The sequence below is a fragment of the Tiliqua scincoides genome, chromosome 2, assembly GCF_035046505.1.
Source record: "Tiliqua scincoides isolate rTilSci1 chromosome 2, rTilSci1.hap2, whole genome shotgun sequence".
NCBI classification, from domain to species: domain Eukaryota; kingdom Metazoa; phylum Chordata; class Lepidosauria; order Squamata; family Scincidae; genus Tiliqua; species Tiliqua scincoides.
In genome coordinates this window covers 142,673,915-142,692,985 of record NC_089822.1, presented here as the reverse complement: position 1 = coordinate 142,692,985, position 19,071 = coordinate 142,673,915, and the positions used below count along the sequence as shown (strand labels likewise).

Below are 19,071 nucleotides of genomic sequence, written 5' to 3'. Positions count from 1 at the left end.
TTTTTGTCTAGTGCAGTTGGTATCAAATGGTCACATATTGGCCATGGGGGATCTGAAATTGATGTCCCAGTGGGTGGCACTGTTGAATTTTTTTCTTTTTTTAAACTTTATTTTGCCATGCCTCTGCAGGCAGCAATGGCTTAAGCCAGCAGTGGTCAATCTCTCAGGGAGAGTTTGAACCACATTAAGTTCTTGCAGGGACGGGAGGAGGCAGCAAAGCAATCCCCTGGGAATCACATAGCTCAGGGCTGCAGGGACTGGGATGCACTCACCAGTCCCTGCAACAGCCTCCCTGGGGTGCTGGGAGCCCTGCGGAGAGTCTGCAGGGCTCCCCAGGTCTTGAAAAGTGAAAGTGCAGCAATAGCGCTCTTCTTCCGCAAAACCAGAAGCGGAGCACAATCACTGCGCTTTCACTTTTCCAGGCCTGGGGAGCCCTGTAGACCCTGGCGCAGGGCTCCCCACACCCCCGAGAGGCTGCTGCAGGGACTGGTAAGTAAATGCCAGTCCCTGCAGCCCCCTGAGTGACACAGTCTTGGGGATTGCGTTGCTGCCTTCCCATATGGGGAAATAGCATGACAATTTTGTTAGATTGCTGAAAGCTCCTAGAGTCAGTAAACTTGGTGCACAGGAAGAACATAATGTCTCTGTGGATCTCTTCCACTTTTACAAACGGGTATTTGTTGTTGACTTGTGTTTATTAGTGGAAGTGAAAGACCATATTAATGGGACATGCTTTATCTGGAAGTCATTGGTGAAAGTGCTCCAGTGTCATGTGAAACTATGCCATTAGGGTAGAATAGCTTTGCCCATGTTCATGTGCAAGCTCAATAATTTAAGGCTAGACTAGAGTTTTAAAATACAGACATGGAACTGGCAATAGCAGCCATTTGAATAAAATCCTTATTTCTCAATATACTCATGGTTGAAACAGTAGCTTGATACTTCTTGTACCTGTTGCAATAGATGACACGGAAGCAGAATTCTATGATACATGCCTTCAGAAGGGCAAAGTGTAGCTATTGTGGTCAAATGTTAATTATGAGTGCTGCAAATACCTTTTTTAAAATCTCATGGTAGAAATCACATACTAGAACTGCAAATAAAGCAGCAGTCTTCTAGCAGTTGTTGAGGATATGTGGAGAAAAAATGAGAACTGTGTTTGACAGTAAATTTTTTTTAACAAAATGAGAAAAGTGCACAGTAGCCTTGTTTGTTCCTTTGAGAAAAGAACCATGTCTTTCCTTTTGAATGGGAAACCATATGTAATTAAAATTTTTGTGCCTTTAAATGGGGTACAGTTGTTCTGTAATTTGAAGTAATATGAAAATAATTTGGGAAATTGTTTCCTTCTGAAAATCACATACTTGCTTTTGTAGATGAATGTTCAAGTATGATGTTTAGCAAGGTAGAGATATAAATGCAGTAAATTAGGGCTTTGTGTAGCTCTAATTTTAACATATTCGATTTATTTATTTGTATTTTATTTTTTACATTTTTATACCGCCCTTCTTCCAAGGAGCTCAGAGTGGTGTATATAGTTTCCTCCTTTTGTCTTCACAACAACCCTGTGAGGTAGGTTAGGCTGAAAGACAGTGACTGGTCCAATGTCACTCAGAAAACTACATGGCTGAGTGGTAGTGTGAACCTGGATCTTTCAGGTCTGGGTCCAACTCCAGAAGGTTTATAGTATTCCTCACTTTTAAAATTCTATAGATCCCTCTCTTAAAATGAACTGTCCTTTCATGCGAATGTGCCATTGCTTGACGATCAAGAAAGCACTGCAGGCACGCGCCTGTAAGTCGACCCCACAGATAAGTCGAGGGCAAGTTTTGAGCCAACAATCATGGAATTTTCTATGACCCTCGGATAAGTCGGGGGTTAAACTTAGGGGGGTGTCTGACTACAGTTTTGTCTGATTTTACCTGAGGCCAGATCCTGAAAAATAACCTACCACTAATTGTTACCTAAGAACTGTAGTCTAATTTATTAAAAACACAGTAAACGATCATAAGATACATTTTTATTCTTTTTTAAATTCTGGTCTTCACCACCTTTTTATAAACACTATCAGAGTAAGTGCATTCTAAACAACATGCCAGTGGTTCCCAACCTGGTATTTATGTACTTCCAGGGACACTCAACAGGATCTTTAGGGGTATTTAGAAAAGAATGGAATATTGGCAGAAAAAGGCAGGCCATGCTCCAGAATGCACGGCCTGGAAGGGAGGTAGCTAGTTGGCTGTGAATGCCCCACCAATAGCTAGTTTTTGGTCATCAATTCATGTATGAACCAGTGATTGAAAACCAGCACAGTAAAAAAGCTGAAACATATTATAGAAAGTGATAAATCACCCAGAATTTCTCAGCACACTTCTGGTGCAAAACAGTGCAAAGGCAGAGTCTTCTGTTCTTCAAACAGATGAAAAGAGAAAATATGTGATGAATACATGAAGCCTGGGCTTTCATATGGAGGCGATGAGGGCTTTTCTTACTAATTACAAACATTTTGGTAATAGGAAGGGTACAATTTATGGAAGTGGGCTGCCAAGGGATATGCAAGTGAAAAAGGTTGAACCATGAATCAAATCCACCTTTAAGGTGTCTGGTGTGTTAAACCAGAAGCTCTACGTACAACACACAACCCATAACACATAACTGGGAGTGTGCAATTCAATTCACAGCAGAGAGATGCAGCTGCATATATTTGCAGCCCTTTTTACACAGAAGTAGACCCACTGCTTTCCATGGGTGTTATTCTTAAGTAATGGTGCACTGAATTGTAGCCTGGGAAGGAGGGCCCCATCCTGGTGTTTCCAAAAACAGACCCACTTTGCAAGCATGTGCCAAGCAGAACCAGGCTGCAGCAGAAGGAAGGAGATTAAAAGGTTAACTTTGGCAGGAATTTCCCAGTTGCCATAGAAATTATCTCTGCCCTGCCTGCCTGGTGCCAGCCTGCTGCTTGAGAAACTTGGGGACTGCCAGTTTCCAGTCTTGAGAAAGGAAACTTTTCAGAGTTGAAGGGCTCTGCCCTCTGATTGACCCGGAGATAAGGCAAAGTGATAATTTGAGCTTGATTACTTGGCAAAAATTTCACCTACTATGCATGAGTATCTACGGTAATTAACTTTTTAAAAAGTTTTCATTGATTTTGAAGTGCAGTTTTAAGCATTCCCCAACATGATATGCTGAAGTAGCTATGCAGAATATGAAACTTTTTCCTGAAGCTTCCCAGGTTAAGTCCAAAAGGAAAGAGTGCACTATCTTTACATTTCTATTAGAGCAGGGGTCAATGTTCCGATTCCCCTAAATATCAGAAGTTGTCTTCTCTGGCTACTGGAAGGCTCTTTAGTTCCCACTCTTGAGCCTTCTTACATTTTAAAAAGTGGCTCTCAGGCCACCCACTGAGAACCAATCAGCTGCCCCTCCCCCACCTCCTCATGGGTAAGTTTTCCAGTCTTATTTGCATCAAATATCTTCATTAGCAACTGGGCTGTGCTAAATGATTGGTTAAGCATCTGTTGCCTCAGGCATGAAATTGAATGTCAAATAGAATGGGAAAAATAGTGGGAGTGTTACAAGTATTTTTCTTGTGTAGAAGTAGACAGTAGACTTGCATATGGATTTTTTAAAAGAGAGTTTATTACATTTTACTGTGACTTTTGATGTCACTTCCTCATTATTTTCTGATTATTATTACTCTACATTTCAAAAAGAATTTGTTGTGTCTTTCTAGGTAGCAACAGAGTTAGGAGTTTGTCTTTGGTATTCAGTGAGTATATGGAATGTTCCTATCCAGACAATAAGATGAGTTACTCTAGTATTTTCTTATCTCTATCTTCTTGTCATTCAGCTGAGGCCATGAGTTTGGAGGTAGTCATGTTCCTGCCCCATTTACAAACTTGTATACATTGGTATACCTAGGGAGTTTCCCAGGTGAATAATTTTTGTGATTTTGGGAGTGATCTGTTTAATTTCCAAATTGATAGGCACTTAACAACTCAAGTTGGAAAGAACAAATTGAACCAGCAACAAACCGTTGTATCTCCTTAATCCTAGTATGTATTTTGCTCAAGCAGGCAAATTCTTCCCTGGTACCTTCTTTCCTGTGTTCTTCTGCTGTTTTCCAACTATGACGTTGCATTGTTCAATGGCAGTCACTGAGCATACACAGCCCACTCACACTGTTATGTATTCCCCCTCTTGTTCCTTTTAATTAACAAATGTATCTATTTCTGCCTGCCTAAGAAGCCCCTTGATTATGTAGAACCACTGCCTTGTTGAGGGGGACAGCATTTCAAGTATACTGGTAGCACTCAGCCACCAGAGTTTGCTGTTAATATATATGGTGGTTCACATCGTGAATGAAATTTGAATCTGAATTGTAAGTATGGGTTTAAGTACTTCTATTTTCCATTAACAAATCCTTATACATTCCTCTTTGTTTATAGGCAGAAGGAGACAAAGAATACATCGTCCACGTTCTCCGATACTGGAAGAAAAAGACATTCCTCCCCTTGACTTGCCTAAATCTTCAGAGGACTTAATGGTGCCTAGTGAACATATAATGAATGTTATTGCCATCTATGAGGTACTGCGGAACTTTGGCACCGTTTTACGTTTGTCCCCTTTTCGTTTTGAGGACTTCTGTGCTGCTCTTGTTAGTCAGGAGCAGTGTACGCTTATGGCAGAGATGCATATAGTGCTTTTAAAAGCTGTTTTGCGTGAAGAAGACACTTCAAATACTACCTTTGGACCGGCTGACCTCAAAGATAGCGTTAATTCCACATTATATTTCATAGACGGAATGACTTGGCCCGAGGTTTTGCGGGTGTATTGTGAGAGTGACAAGGAATATCATCATGTTCTTCCTTTCCAGGAGGCAGAGGAATACCCCTATGGACCAGTCGAGAATAAAATCAAAGTTCTGCAATTTTTAGTGGATCAGTTTCTTACAACAAACATTGCGCGTGAGGAGTTAATGTCAGAAGGTGTGATACAATATGATGACCATTGTAGAGTTTGTCACAAACTGGGGGATTTGCTTTGCTGTGAAACTTGCTCAGCTGTGTACCACTTAGAGTGTGTGAAACCACCTCTTGAAGAGGTGCCAGAGGATGAATGGCAGTGTGAAGTTTGTGTAGCGCATAAGGTGCCTGGCGTAACGGACTGTATTGCTGAAATCCAAAAAAATAAACCGTACATTCGACATGAACCTATCGGATATGACAGAAACAGGCGGAAATACTGGTTCCTGAACAGGAGAATTATTATGTGAGTAAATGTTTCAACCATAGTAGCATATTTGAGCATGTCTTTTAAATCTGTTTTTCATTAAGATATGAGTGTATGCTGTTGTAGAAACAGCAAAAATACAACAAAATTTTTATTTGTAAAGTTACCCTTTTTTTAATGGAGTGGGGCAATGTGGTGCCTTAGTCGGAACCATAGCTAAATATACTGGGCAGTTAGTTGCACTGACTCTAAATTTGATGTTTGTGTTCCGAAACATTAATATTCTGTTCTAGCAACGAGTATTTTGTGGAATTTGGTCAATTTTTTAAGTATTCAGAGGAGAATAGCTTTGATGATTACTTAGTTTGAGAATGAGATTACTTACTACCTGTCTGAAGTGAAGATTTGGTTGTTCCTAGCAATTCTGCTATGTATGCAATATTCTATAAAACCATTCTTCCCTTTTCATCTTGCACTTAACCCCTGAATGCAATGAAATCAGACGCTGTGATAATTGATGAACAGCTGTGTATTTAACAACATGCACAGTATTCATTGGGTGGCCTTGAATTTCTGTTTGGCAAGTGGTGATTGTGGACCTGTGTTTGCTGCTCAAACACAGCAGTGTTTGAAGGACTGAGATAGTTCCCAGTTGTCCCCATTGTTTCCCTTCCAAAATATGTTAGGAAATGACACTACAACATGATATAGGAACATTTCCTGGTAGATCCTAGATGAGAAAAGATGGTATCTGGCACCTGAAAAGTTGGCTGCTGGGAACAATCTCAGTTCTTCATAGGCTGTTTTATCTGCTGCTGCTTCCTGGGGCATGGTGAAATAAAGAACAAAGTTGCTACAGCTATGAATGATGGTAAGCGACCCCACCCTCTTCTGCAATCTGGTTACCAGGAATTTTTACAGGCAGAGAAATTGGATTGGGGTGTGGTAATACATTGTTTTTCAAAGTGGAGTCCTGGGGCTCCCTTTCAGGAGCTCCACCAACACTGCGTAAGTGGATACCATCTGCTTGGTGCTATGACAGTCTGCGCATGCACTGGAACTCTTCGACTCCCTGTGACTCCATGTATGTACCAACAGAGCTCCCTGAGATTCTTTTCAGAAGATTAAAGAGTTCTGGGGACCAACAAGTTTGAGACCCACTGGTGTAGTTTCATTTGATTACAGAGACAACAGCACTGTTATAGGGTGATTGTGCAAAGCAAGGGAGACAGTGCAAATTAATTCTTTGGCAAGACATGCTATTTTTAGTTTTCATAAAATGTTTGTCAACAATAGTCCGAGGGTTAGTTCACAGAATCCCTTTAACAATAAAATTCAAAAAGCTGTTGTTTTATAGAGTAACTGTTATATAGAGTAACTGCATCTTCCGTGAAATATCAATACAGAACATATAAGCAACTTGTGAAGCAATACAATTTTCACAGCATCTCTCTTGCTTGCAGAGTAACCTGAAACAGTAATTTAAACCCAGTAACAGAGTATAATAGGGTAACAGACCTGCCATTAATGTCTCTCCTTGCAGGTGGTGTGAGGCTGTTGTTTCTGTGCTGTTCATAGTGTCACTTGTGTATTTTAATGTGTTGGAAAATCAGTTCTTAATGCAATGCAAATTTGCCTTTTAAAAATTGGTCATAGTTTGTCTTTAGAGGCCCTTTACATTGAAATGATTAAATGTTCCTTTTTAGAGTTAGTATTGCCTCTGATGTGAATGATAGAAGAAATGTAACCCTGAATACAAGGGAGGACTTAGTTTTGACCTCGGTTTGCCAAGTTGAGTGGTTGGAATATTTGTAGTCATCAACCTGGAAGTGATGTCATGGCCGTGAAGAGGAACCATGAAATTTGACACAGTTGTGTGAGAGATGGTTGCCCTATTCAAACATAATGCTAAACCATGGTTTAGCATTGCATGCATGAGCAAGTTCAAGCCTCAGGCTTTGTGTGTCCCTGCATTTTTCATATGCAGACCCCACTTATTTAAGAAACCAACCCATCAGATCAGGATACTGGTTTAATATCTTAGCTTGGTAACCATGGGGTTTGTACAAACCAGTTTTTGGAGTTTGAATAAAATTGGAAAATGCAGTTTATATCAAACGAGCACCACAAACTTCAATCTCTTTGCCATGTGTGAAGGAGGGAGTAAGTGTGTGTACGTGACATACAAAGCTTGTACTTACTGGTGCACTATAATTTAGCATTTTGTCTGAACTGGGCCAGTGTGTGGTATGATTGTGACTCTCTTGGAAAATAGCACTAGGTAAAATTGATGGCATTGGGTTTGGATCTCTCTTTAGGCCAATACAGTACTTCAGATTAACCAGCTGTTTGTTCCAAAGGTAAACCTAAAACTTTACATGGAGAAATTCAGTATTGTTATATAACAATGAGCTAATTTTGCAATTTCACTCTTAAGGAATGCTTCTGTCATCTCACACTATCCTGCAGAAACACCAAAAATCAGATTCAAAAGTGGTCATACCAGTGGGCATCATATCTTGTTGCATGGTGCCAGAAACAAGGCAGAGCATCTTTTTCCCCCCCTCATAGTGCACTGATGCCATGCAAAAGTGTTGCAGCAGACCAACTGTGCAGGGGTGTTTGAGAGATAGCGGGAGGCCTTAGGCAACCCTGTTACATTAGGTGACAGCGTTTTGACCCTTGAACTAATTGTCACTGTAATTAATTCATATGCATTCATAAGTATTGTTGTTGTTATTATTATTATATGCATGTCTCTAAGGGGTGCACACTTTACTTGCAGGGGAGGTGAGGGAGGCAGTGGGGGCGGGGAGAAGGCAGTGATGCAATCCCCAGGATCGCGTTGCTCAAGGAGCTGCAGGGACTGGGATGCACTCACCAGTCCCTGTAGCAGCATTCCCGGGGTGCGGGGAGCTCTGTGCAAGCATCTGCAGGGTTTCCCAGGCTTCTAAAAGTGGAGTTTTGCGGAGGTGGAGCACAGTCGTGCCACTTTCACTTTTGGAAGGCTGGGGAGCCCTGCAGATGCTCGCGCAGGGCTCCCTGCACCCCTGACAGACTGCTGCAGGGACTGGTGAGTGTATCCCCGTCCCTGCAGCCCTGAGTGACACGTTCCTGGAGATCGTGTCGGCTGCCTTTCCCCCTGCCCCCGCCCCTTAAGGGGTCAGAGGCCAGGGCCTTCAGGCTGGGGCATCGCGATGCCCCATTTTGAGTACCACTGTGCTAATGGATATGGTGGAGTTTTGTAACATATGAATGATTTTACTCCCTCTTTTGATTATGCTTATTGTGCTCTCTTTTTTTGTGACAATTTTTTTTTTGTTTCAAACTTTGAAGTCTTCCTGTTTCACTATTCATGTTCAGAGGTAGGATTTGGGGAGAAGAGCAAATAAGCTTAATATACCAATAATTTTCCTTGCTGGGGGGGGGGTCAGGGATGTGTTTTTAAAAAAAAAAAACTTTTTGTAGCATAGCAGCTACTGTGCTACTTGTACTTCAGTGGTGGCAACAAGACTTTTTGCTTTTGAAAAACTGCTTTTCACCATGCTGTAAGCAAGAGCAAGCTTCGGCAGGCCTTTAAGCACCAATAAACAGTACGCTGTATAGCACAAAAAATTGTTGATGTTGAATTTTTAATGTTTCTAATGCAATTCAGAGGTGCTGGTTCCAACTGTAATCTTGGTTTTTTAGTTATCTTAAATTTTGTTTTTTTATACTATTGCTAATGCATTGTAATATATGTTGTATTGTGCGACTGCATAGCATGTAAATTATTGCTGCTGTGCCAAAAATAGTGGCATTTTTGAAAATTAATAAACATCGCTGTTAATAATTAATAAACACCAAATAAATTTGGTGTTTCTTTATTAGTAAAAATTAATAAAGAAACACCAAAATTAGTAAAGAAACATCAAAGTATTCAGCTAAGCACAAAATTCAGAAAAACATAAAACTACAGTGTAGTTTCTCCATGAAGCACAGTAGGAAATGGCCCTGCATTATGCTGGAAGGTTGTTTCCTGGTGCATTGTAGAGGGGGGAAAAAGGTAGCAGACTCCTGTGCTTGAAGTGCTGTTGAAGAAGCTACTGCTCTCACAGCACAGTAACCTGTTTTTTTAAAAAGGGAAAAGCCCTGTTGTTGCTGCTGTGAATAAAGATTAAAAAAAGACACTTCCCTGTCAAATTCCAAGTTGCCAGTGGCAACCAGGAAAGTACTTAAAGTCAAAGCTGAGATGCATCCTTCTGCTGGAGGGATGGGGAGAAAGAAGAAGAGGTGGTCAGGCAATTGAAAAAATATAGTTTTGTATGTCAGTCATCCATACTGCCTTGTTTGCAGTCTCTCTCTGTTCGTCACATTCTTCAACCTGTGGAGCTCATTGCACTTTCCTACACTTTCTAACAATGACACTTCTTTCTCTCATTGTTTCTCCCTCTTGTTGCTTCTAAAGTTCAGCCTAGAAGAAAAGTCAGAACCAATTATTTGAACAGTTTTCAAATAGAAATCAGCAGCTTATTCTTGCATCAAAACATTGGTGCTAAGCTACCCGCTCTTCACTTGCTTTAACCAAAACTCTTGAGTGTTCAATGGCCATATTAATAGGGTATAATTTCTTCTTCACTGAATTCTCTACTTGTTCCAGTACGTCTCAGTTTTAATCATCTGGGAAGCTCCTACCTCTTACACCAGCCTTCAGAACTAGGGAACCCAACTGACAAATGTAGTGTCCTAGGGCAGTTGGTCAACAGCTGAGGCATTTAGGAGCATTAATTCTGGGCCATATTCCTGTCACTACAGTCCTTCTGCCCAGTTTACTCACCAAGATATCCTGGTGTATTCAGGCAATGAGTCTCTGCCAAGACTTGCATAAATGGACACAAAGGGATGTGACAAAGAGGGAACCGTAACCCTTCCCTTCCCAAGGAATCTTCCTGTGGGTGGAAAAACACCTGTGATCCATCAGAGCCAAACACTTCCTGGGATACACAACACTAAAGTGAACTGGCTCAGCAGACAAGCCATTGTCTACTCAGGACCTGGACCAGGAGGTGTTCCGAACACTTGTCTGATGTTTTGGTGTGCTGGAGATAGACACTGGTCTCCAGCTGACAGACTTTTTCCCCAAGGGCAGAGCAGCCAGTTTATCAGGTGTTGGCCCTTCAGCAACCGTAGCCCACAAGAGGTCCTTTCCTTCCTTTTGGGCCGATCCCTAGAGCTTTCCAAAAGGTGCAGAAAGAGAAGGTGGAATTGGTCTTCGTGGTTCACTGATCTCATGGAGATGTTCTCACTACCACCTGCCTAAAAGGAAGGACCTCCTGTTGTACAGATTGGTTCTCCACCCCCAACCAAATGTTTTCCAACTCAGCTGTTACCCTGCACATGCCCGATCTCATCTGATCTCGGAAGCTAAGCACGTTCAGGCCTGGTTAGTACTTGGATGGGAGACCGCCTGGGAGTACCGGGTGCTATAGTTTTATACCATAGTCTTTTGAGACTGAAGGTTGCCAACCAACCATTATAGAAGCTTTCATAGAAGCTGTGAAACAGTGCCTGTCTGCTGTAGGTTACTCTGATGTGGTTATGGCCACTTTGATCTTGGCCAGGAGATCTTCCATGAATGAAGTCTACAACTGAATATATCAGGTCTTCATCATATGGTGCCAGGGCAGTGGGGTGTCCTTTGATCTACCATCAATTACCTGCTGGAAGTTCTCCAGTCAGGCCTGGAAAAGGGACTGAGAACAAACACTTTGAAGTAACAAGTCCTAGCCATTCCCTCTATACTGGGTTGCCTCGGGGCCAAGGAACTGTCCTCTCATCTCTACCTTCATAAGATTCCATGAGGGGGCAACGCTGCTTAATGCTACCCAGTTCCCTCCTGGTGTCCTCCATTTAAACCTGTGGCCACTTGTTCACTAAGAAAGTTCATGCAGAAAACTGTTACCCTAGAGGGAATAACACACTCCTAGCTGATGTTAGAGATCAATGCCTTATCTGTGAACTCTGCATTTTTAATCACGATAGAATAGTACTGCCTGCTGACCTCTCCTTCATTCCAAAGGTCATCACATTTTACAGGTTGGAAGACATCGTGTTGCCCCCTTTCTGCCCCAAACCTCTGCAATCTCGGGAGGGAGAGGAATGGGCCAGCACACCCTGATGCACTGGGTGCTTAGTTTCTATCGCTAAGATCAAAGACATTAGAAAGTTCAAGGAAATGTTTGTGTCATTTAAGAATTGATGCTTTTGCTATGGCTGGCACTGCCTTTGATAGGCAGGTACTGCAGAAGGTTGCAAAGAAAAACACATTGTAATTCCCACACATAGGGAGGCATTGATTGGTTATACTCCAAATATTCAAGACTGAGCCACCCTGAAACTACTGAAGAATGGGGAAGTTTGGTCTCACATGTGAATTTCTCTTTACGTGACCAGGAAGTGGTAGCAGTGGAGGCTTGGAAATGGTGCAGTTTAGCTGCAAAACGGTAGGAGCCACAATTTTATTTGTTTTAAAGGCAGTATCCGCTGGCATCTGCAATAAGTCAAATCCGTGGATGCTGGATCCACAGATACCAAGTCTGACTGTATATGATTACAGGATGAAGCTGGGCACTTCATATCTGTTTAAAGAGTCACCCTTGTCCAATGCTTAATGCTTGCAACCTAAATAGAAGACAACATATTAAAGGCATTAATAAGAATATGCAAAGACAACCCAAACTTGAGTGAGACTCCCACCTCTTTCTCTCCCTATCTTATGCTCTTCTTGCTGATATTTTCCTCACTTTCAGTTGTCTTACCTCATGTGTTGCATTTGTTTGTGTTATAAAAAGAATAACTTATATAATACTTCTAATCAAAGTGAACTGTTTTCTCTGTAATGCAAACAGCAGTCTTGTTAAAATGTCCTGTCATTTGCAGAAGGTGCCTCTGTTCATTTATGGGTGATTCTTACCCCCCCCCCAAACCATGTAAAGAAGAGGGCAAAAGGAATTTCTTATCGTACATGGTACTTGGCATTAACCCCATATCTTTCATTCTGGCAAGCATTTTGTACTGCCTTCCCTAGTCAAGAGTAAATGAGCATATTTGGTGTTTAAGAGTGGTTCCAAAACTAAACTTGACATCATAAATGAAATTTTTCCAATTGGGCAAGGAACAGGGTCAATGATGATTATGGTTTTTTCCTAGCTACCAAGACTGGCCAGAAATGGTAGTCTCATAATGTAAAGCAGTCATGTCTATTCCAAAGTACTGTCCTTGTATTTAAATCATTTATTTAAATTATTTTCTTGAAGATTTATTTAAATCATTTATGTTCTACTTGCTCCATAAGGAACCCAAGGTGGCTAATGTATACAAAATTAACAATGTACTTTTCAGTTTTATATTATGCACTGTGGGTAAGCAATCCAATCATAGAGATAGTTGTGTTCATCAATAATTGAACCAGATGTTATCTTTTGGTTTTATTCCCAGCCAGGGACTTGGTGGCAATGAAAGCTTTATTTCACCTTGCGTTACATTATTAGATATGTCTGGCTGCTGTAGGTAAGAAGCAGGAAAACTGCATTCTGCTGGAATAGTATGCCTGTCTTTTGAATTCACAAATGATAATAGAATGCCTACATAGCTTTGGAACAATTTCCTAGAGATTCGTTATAGGAACGAGGATAATAATGGTGTATTGGAATGTAAAGCATTGTACAGGAATACATAATTTGCCTCTAAGTTGGGGAAGAGAATTCTGAAGTAATATGACATATAATTGTTATGCAGATAAATTTTGGAAGCAATTAACATTTTTATTTTAACTATAATGTCTTTTTAGAGTTTGAGGTGAACTGAAAAGGCATAGTGCTCCCAAGTGAATACTATGTCTTGAGTTGCTTGTTTTTCTTCTTACAGTTTCTTTCAAAAATAGGATAGGTTTTTAAAATTCTGCTTTCTCTTTCAAATAATTATTTTAATACTCTCGCAGAGAGGAAGATTCAGAGTGTGAGAAAGATAAGAAAATCTGGTACTATAGCACAAAAGTCCAGCTGGCAGAAATAATTGAATGCCTTGACAAAGATTACTGGGAAGCTGATATCTGCCGAACTCTGGAAGAAATGCGTGAAGAAATTCATCGGCATATGGATATAACAGAAGATCTTACTAATAAAGCACGGGGTAGCAACAAATCTTTCCTTACAGCAGCAAACGGTAAGAATGTTCTTCACATTTCCTGAATTGCTAATTACATATGATGCATTATCAAGTACATCCTTTCTGTCTCAATTTTGTTGTCTTGTTTTTCATAGTTAAAAATTTGTAAGAGGGCACATCTGTTAGAAATGAGGAACGCCAAGTTCTTTGGGTTAGATTTGTGCAGTGAAGTGACTATTCTCTGAAAGCACCTTCTTGGGCACTGCACGTATTCCTTAGTGCATTTGAGAAGTTTCTGTTATGTATGTTGTCTCATGTAGCTAGGGATAGGCAGTGGTCCCGGGTGTTTCTTGTTGCTTTTCTAGGAAATACTCTAGCCTCTATGCAAATACGGCTTAGTAGTTTTAAACAACTAGCGGAAGCTCAGTATCATTACATTTTGAATGTTTTTAATTATCCCCATCGTTGGTTCCTTCTGTTTCTAAAGTCCCTGTTCCTGAGCTAATAGCACTGGAGCTAAAATTGAACCACCAACAAAAGTTTTTAAATATGCACTGAACTTCAAAGGTTTGCAAAAATTCAAATTTTTTAAAAAAAACCAAAGTGTGGCAATAAGTCCACCATCTTTCTGGGAGGTCTGAGGGTTAAAGGCACACTGTGAATTTCTAGATGTATCACTGTTCATTGGAGCACACACCTTCTGCCCTGAAATTGAGAGGGGAAGGATTTTGATATCCAATATCAGTACAAAAAACTATTTGACATGCAGAGGAAGGATCTGTATTTGTGAAGAAGAATGACAGTAGATAACAGAGGTAGAGAGGAAGACATGTATTCCTGGCAAGATTAGAAACAGATAAAGAGAGAAAAAATACAAAGAGCAGAACTGGGAATACTGGGAAGAGAGCGGATGGCATAAAACTAGCTGTTATATCTTGAATAGTCCTGCCAAGCTCCTGCAGCCTAACAGTATGATTCTGGGTGATATTAAAATGCTTTGTCATCAGTCTTGCACTGAATGAAAGAATTGTGATGCACTAAACTGAGTCGGTCATAACAGAAAAATCAACAGCTCTTGGTCTTTGTGATATTCAAATGTAATAGAACATTCTGCACTTGATTTTCACAGTCTTTAGGACATAAAGTAAGAGAGATACCGCAGATACCCACCTATAAGTCAATCACACAGATAAGTTGAGGGCAGGTTTTGAGCCCAAAATTTATGGAATTTTCTATGATAAGTCGGGGGTTAAACTTAGGGGGGTGTTTGACTATAGTATTGACTGATTTTACCAGAGACCAGATCCTGAAAAATAACTTACCACTAATTGTTACCTAAGAACTGTACAGTCTCTAATTTATTAAAAACATAGTAAAAGATCATAAGATACATTATTCTTTTTAAGTTCTGGTCTTCACCACCTTTTTGTAAACACTATTTGTTCACTGTAAACAACATACCAGTAGAACAGCGGTTCCCAATCTGGGATTCATGTACTCTCCCAGGGGCACTCATCAGGACCTTTAGGGGTACTTGAAAAAGAATGGCATAATGGCAGAAAAAGGCAGGTCGTGCTCCAGAATGCTTTGCAGGGCCAACAAGGCAGGAAGGAAGTAGCTAGTTGGCTGTGAAAGCCCCACCGATGGCTAGTTTTTGGTCATCAATTCATCTGTGAACCAGTGATTGAAAACCAACACAGTAAAAAGACTGAAACATAATATGGAAAGTGATCAATCACCCAGAATTTCTCAGCATGCTTCTGGTGCAAAACAGTGCAAAGGCAAAGTCTTCTGTTCTTCAAACAGATAAAAAGAGAAAACACTGATGAATACATGAAGTCTGGGTTTTCATATGGAGGAGATGAGGGCTTGTACTATTAATTACAAACTTTTTGCTAATATGAGGGGTACAATTTATGGAAATGGGCTGCCAAGGGATATGCAAGTGAAAAAGGTTGGGAACCACTGCAGGAGAACCATGAATTAAATCCGCCTTTAAGATGTCCGCAAAGAAAGAAGGGTTCCACTAAATCCAGGAGGGTGCCCGCTTGGCTAACTAGCCAAGTTAGAGAGGCTGTGAAGGGCAAGGAAGCTTCCTTCCGTAAATGGAAGTCTTGCCCTAATGAGGAGAATAAAAAGGAACATAAACTGTGGCAAAAGAAATGTAAGAAGGTGATACTGGAGGCCAAGCGAGACTATGAGGAACGCATGGCCAGCAACATTAAGGGGAATAATAAAAGCTTCTTCAAATATGCTAGAAGCAGGAAACCCGCCAGAGAAGCGGTTGGCCCTCTGGATGGTGAGGGAGGGAAAGGGGAGATAAAAGGAGACTTAGAGATGGCAGAGAAATTAAATGAGTTCTTTGCATCTGTCTTCACGGCAATTGACCTTGGGCAGATACCGCTGCCCGAATGGCCCCACCTGACCGAGGAGTTAAGTCAGATAGAGGTTAAAAGAGAAGATGTTTCAGACCTCATTGATAAATTAAAGATCGATAAGTCACCGGGCCCTGATGGCATTCACCCAAGAGTTATTAAGGAATTGAAGAATGAAGTTGCAGACCTCTTGACTAAGGTATGCAACTTGTCCCTCAAAACGGCCATGGTGCCACAAGATTGGAGGATAGCAAATGTCACGCCTATTTTTAAAAAGGGAAAGAGGGGGGACTCGGGAAACTATAGGCCGGTCAGCCTAACATCCATACCGGGTAAGATGGTGGAATGCCTCATCAAAGATAGGATCTCAAAACACATAGACGAACAGGCCTTGCTGAGGGAGAGTCAGCATGGTTTCTGTAAGGGTAAGTCTTGCCTCACGAACCTTATAGAATTCTTTGAAAAGGTCAACAGGCATGTGGATGCGGGAGAACCCGTGGACATTATATATCTGGACTTTCAGAAGGCGTTTGACACGGTCCCTCACCAAAGGCTACTGAAAAAACTCCACAGTCAGGGAATTAGAGGACAGGTCCTCTCGTGGATTGAGAACTGGTTGGAGGCCAGGAAGCAGAGAGTGGGTGTCAATGGGCAATTTTCACAATGGAGAGAGGTGAAAAGCGGTGTGCCCCAAGGATCTGTCCTGGGACCGGTGCTTTTCAACCTCTTCATAAATGACCTGGAGACAGGGTTGAGCAGTGAAGTGGCTAAGTTTGCAAACGACACCAAACTTTTCTGAGTGGTGAAGACCAGAAGTGATTGTAAGGAGCTCCAGAAGGATCTCTCCAGACTGGCAGAATGGGCAGCAAAATGGCAGATGCGCTTCAATGTCAGTAAGTGTAAAGTCATGCACATTGGGGCAAAAAATCAAAACTTTAGATATAGGCTGATGGGTTCTGAGCTGTCTGTGACAGATCAGGAGAGAGATCTTGGGGTGGTGGTGGACAGGTCGATGAAAGTGTCGACCCAATGTGCGGCGGCAGTGAAGAAGGCCAATTCTATGCTTAGGATCATTAGGAAGGGTATTGAGAACAAAACGGCTAGTATTATAATGCCGTTGTACAAATCTATGGTGAGGCCACACCTGGAGTATTGTGTCCAGTTCTGGTCGCTGCATCTCAAAAAAGACATAGTGGAAATGGAAAAGGTGCAAAAGAGAGCGACTAAGTTGATTACGGGGCTGGGGCACCTTCCTTATGAGGAAAGGCTATGGCGTTTGGGCCTCTTCGGCCTAGAAAAGAGACGCCTGAGGGGGGACATGATTGAGACATACAAAATTATGCAGGGGATGGACAGAGTGGATAGGGAGATGCTCTTTACACTCACGTAATACCAGAACCAGGGGACATCCACTAAAATTGAGTGTTGGGCGGGTTAGGACAGACAAAAGAAAATATTTCTTTACTCAGTGTGTGGTCAGTCTGTGGAACTCCTTGCCACAGGATGTGGTGATGGCGTCTAGCCTAGATGCCTTTAAAAGGGGATTGGACAAGTTTCTGGAGGAAAAATCCATTATGGGGTACAAGCCATGATGTGTATGCACAACCTCCTGATTTTAGAAATGGGTTATGTCAGAATGCCAGATGCAAGGGAGGGCACCAGGATGAGGTCTCTTGTTATCTGGTGTGCTCCCTGGGGCATTTGGTGGGCCGCTGTGAGATACGGGAAGCTGGACTAGATGGGCCTATGGCCTGATCCAGTGGGGCTGTTCTTATGTCAGGTGTGTTAAGCCAGAAGCTCTGCATATAACATACAACCCATAACACATAACTGAGAGTGTGCAATTCAGTTCACAGCAGAGAGAAGGAGCCCACCAGAAGACAGGTGACTCTGGATTTAATTTTGTGCGGTACGCAGGACCTGGTTAGAGATGTAAACGTTACTGAGCCATTGGGGAACAGTGATCATGCTGCGATCCGTTTTGACGTGCACGTTGGGGGAAGAATACCAGGCAAATCTCTAACAAAAACCCTTGACTTCCGACGGGCGGACTTCCCTTAAATGAGGAGGCTGGTTAGAAGGAGGTTGAAAGGGAGGGTAAAAAGAGTCCAGTCTCTCCAGAGTGCATGGAGGCTGCTTAAAACAACAGTAATAGAGGCCCAGCAGAGGTGTATACCGCAAAGAAAGAAGGGTTCCACTAAATCCAGGAGAGTGCCCGCATGGCTAACCAGCCAAGTTAGAGAGGCTGTGAAGGGCAAGGAAGCTTCCTTCCATAAATGGAAGTCTTGCCCTAATGAAGAGAATAAAAAGGAACATAAACTGTGGCAAAAGAAATGTAAGAAGGTGATAGGGGAGGCCAAGCGAGACTATGAGGAACGCATGGCCAGCAACATTAAGGGGAATAATAAAAGCTTCTTCAAATATGTTAGAAGCAGGAAACCCGCCAGAGAAGCGGTTGGCCCTCTGGATGGTGAGGGAGGGAAAGGGGAGATAAAAGGAGACTTAGAGATGGCAGAGAAATTAAATGAGTTCTTTGCATCTGTCTTCACGGCAGAAGACCTCGGGCAGATACCGCTGCCCGAACGGCCCCTCCTAACCGAGGAGTTAAGTCAGATAGAGGTTAAAAGAGAAGATGTTTCAGACCTCATTGATAAATTAAAGATCAATAAGTCACCGGGCCCTGATGGCATCCACCCAAGGGTTATTAAGGAATTGAAGAATGAAGTTGCAGATCTCTTGACTAAGGTATGCAACTTGTCCCTCAAAACAGCCACAGTACCAGAAGATTGGAGGATAGCAAATGTCACGCCTATTTTTAAAAAGGGAAAGAGGGGGGACCCGGGAAACTATAGGCCGGTCAGCCTAACATCCATACCGGGTAAGATGGTGGAATGCCTCATCAAAGATAGGATCTCAAAACACATAGACGAACAGGCCTTGCTGAGGGAGAGTCAGCATGGCTTCTGTAAGGGTAAGTCTTGCCTCACGAACCTTATAGAATTCTTTGAAAAGGTCAACAGGCATGTGGATGCGGGAGAACCCGTGGACATTATATATCTGGACTTTCAGAAGGCATTTGACACGGTCCCTCACCAAAGGCTACTGAAAAAACTCCACAGTCAGGGAATTAGAGGACAGGTCCTCTCGTGGATTGAGAACTGGTTGGAGGCCAGGAAGCAGAGAGTGGGTGTCAATGGGCAATTTTCACAATGGAGAGAGGTGAAAAGCGGTGTGCCCCAAGGATCTGTCCTGGGACCGGTGCTTTTCAACCTCTTCATAAATGACCTGGAGATAGGGTTGAGCAGTGAAGTGGCTAAGT

General features: G+C 42.0%; 1 protein-coding gene across 7 annotated transcripts in view; it reads left to right on the top strand.

The window, feature by feature from the left end:
- BPTF (bromodomain PHD finger transcription factor) overlaps positions 1-19,071 on the top strand; it is an 85,236-nt gene that overhangs the window by 11,747 nt on the left and 54,418 nt on the right. For all 7 annotated transcript variants that reach the window (XM_066613842.1, XM_066613841.1, XM_066613844.1 and 4 more), the window contains exons 2-3: positions 4,449-5,271; positions 13,211-13,434. In XM_066613842.1, coding sequence (XP_066469939.1) covers positions 4,449-5,271; positions 13,211-13,434 — 1,047 coding nt within the window. The remainder of the gene's footprint in view (positions 1-4,448; positions 5,272-13,210; positions 13,435-19,071) is intronic.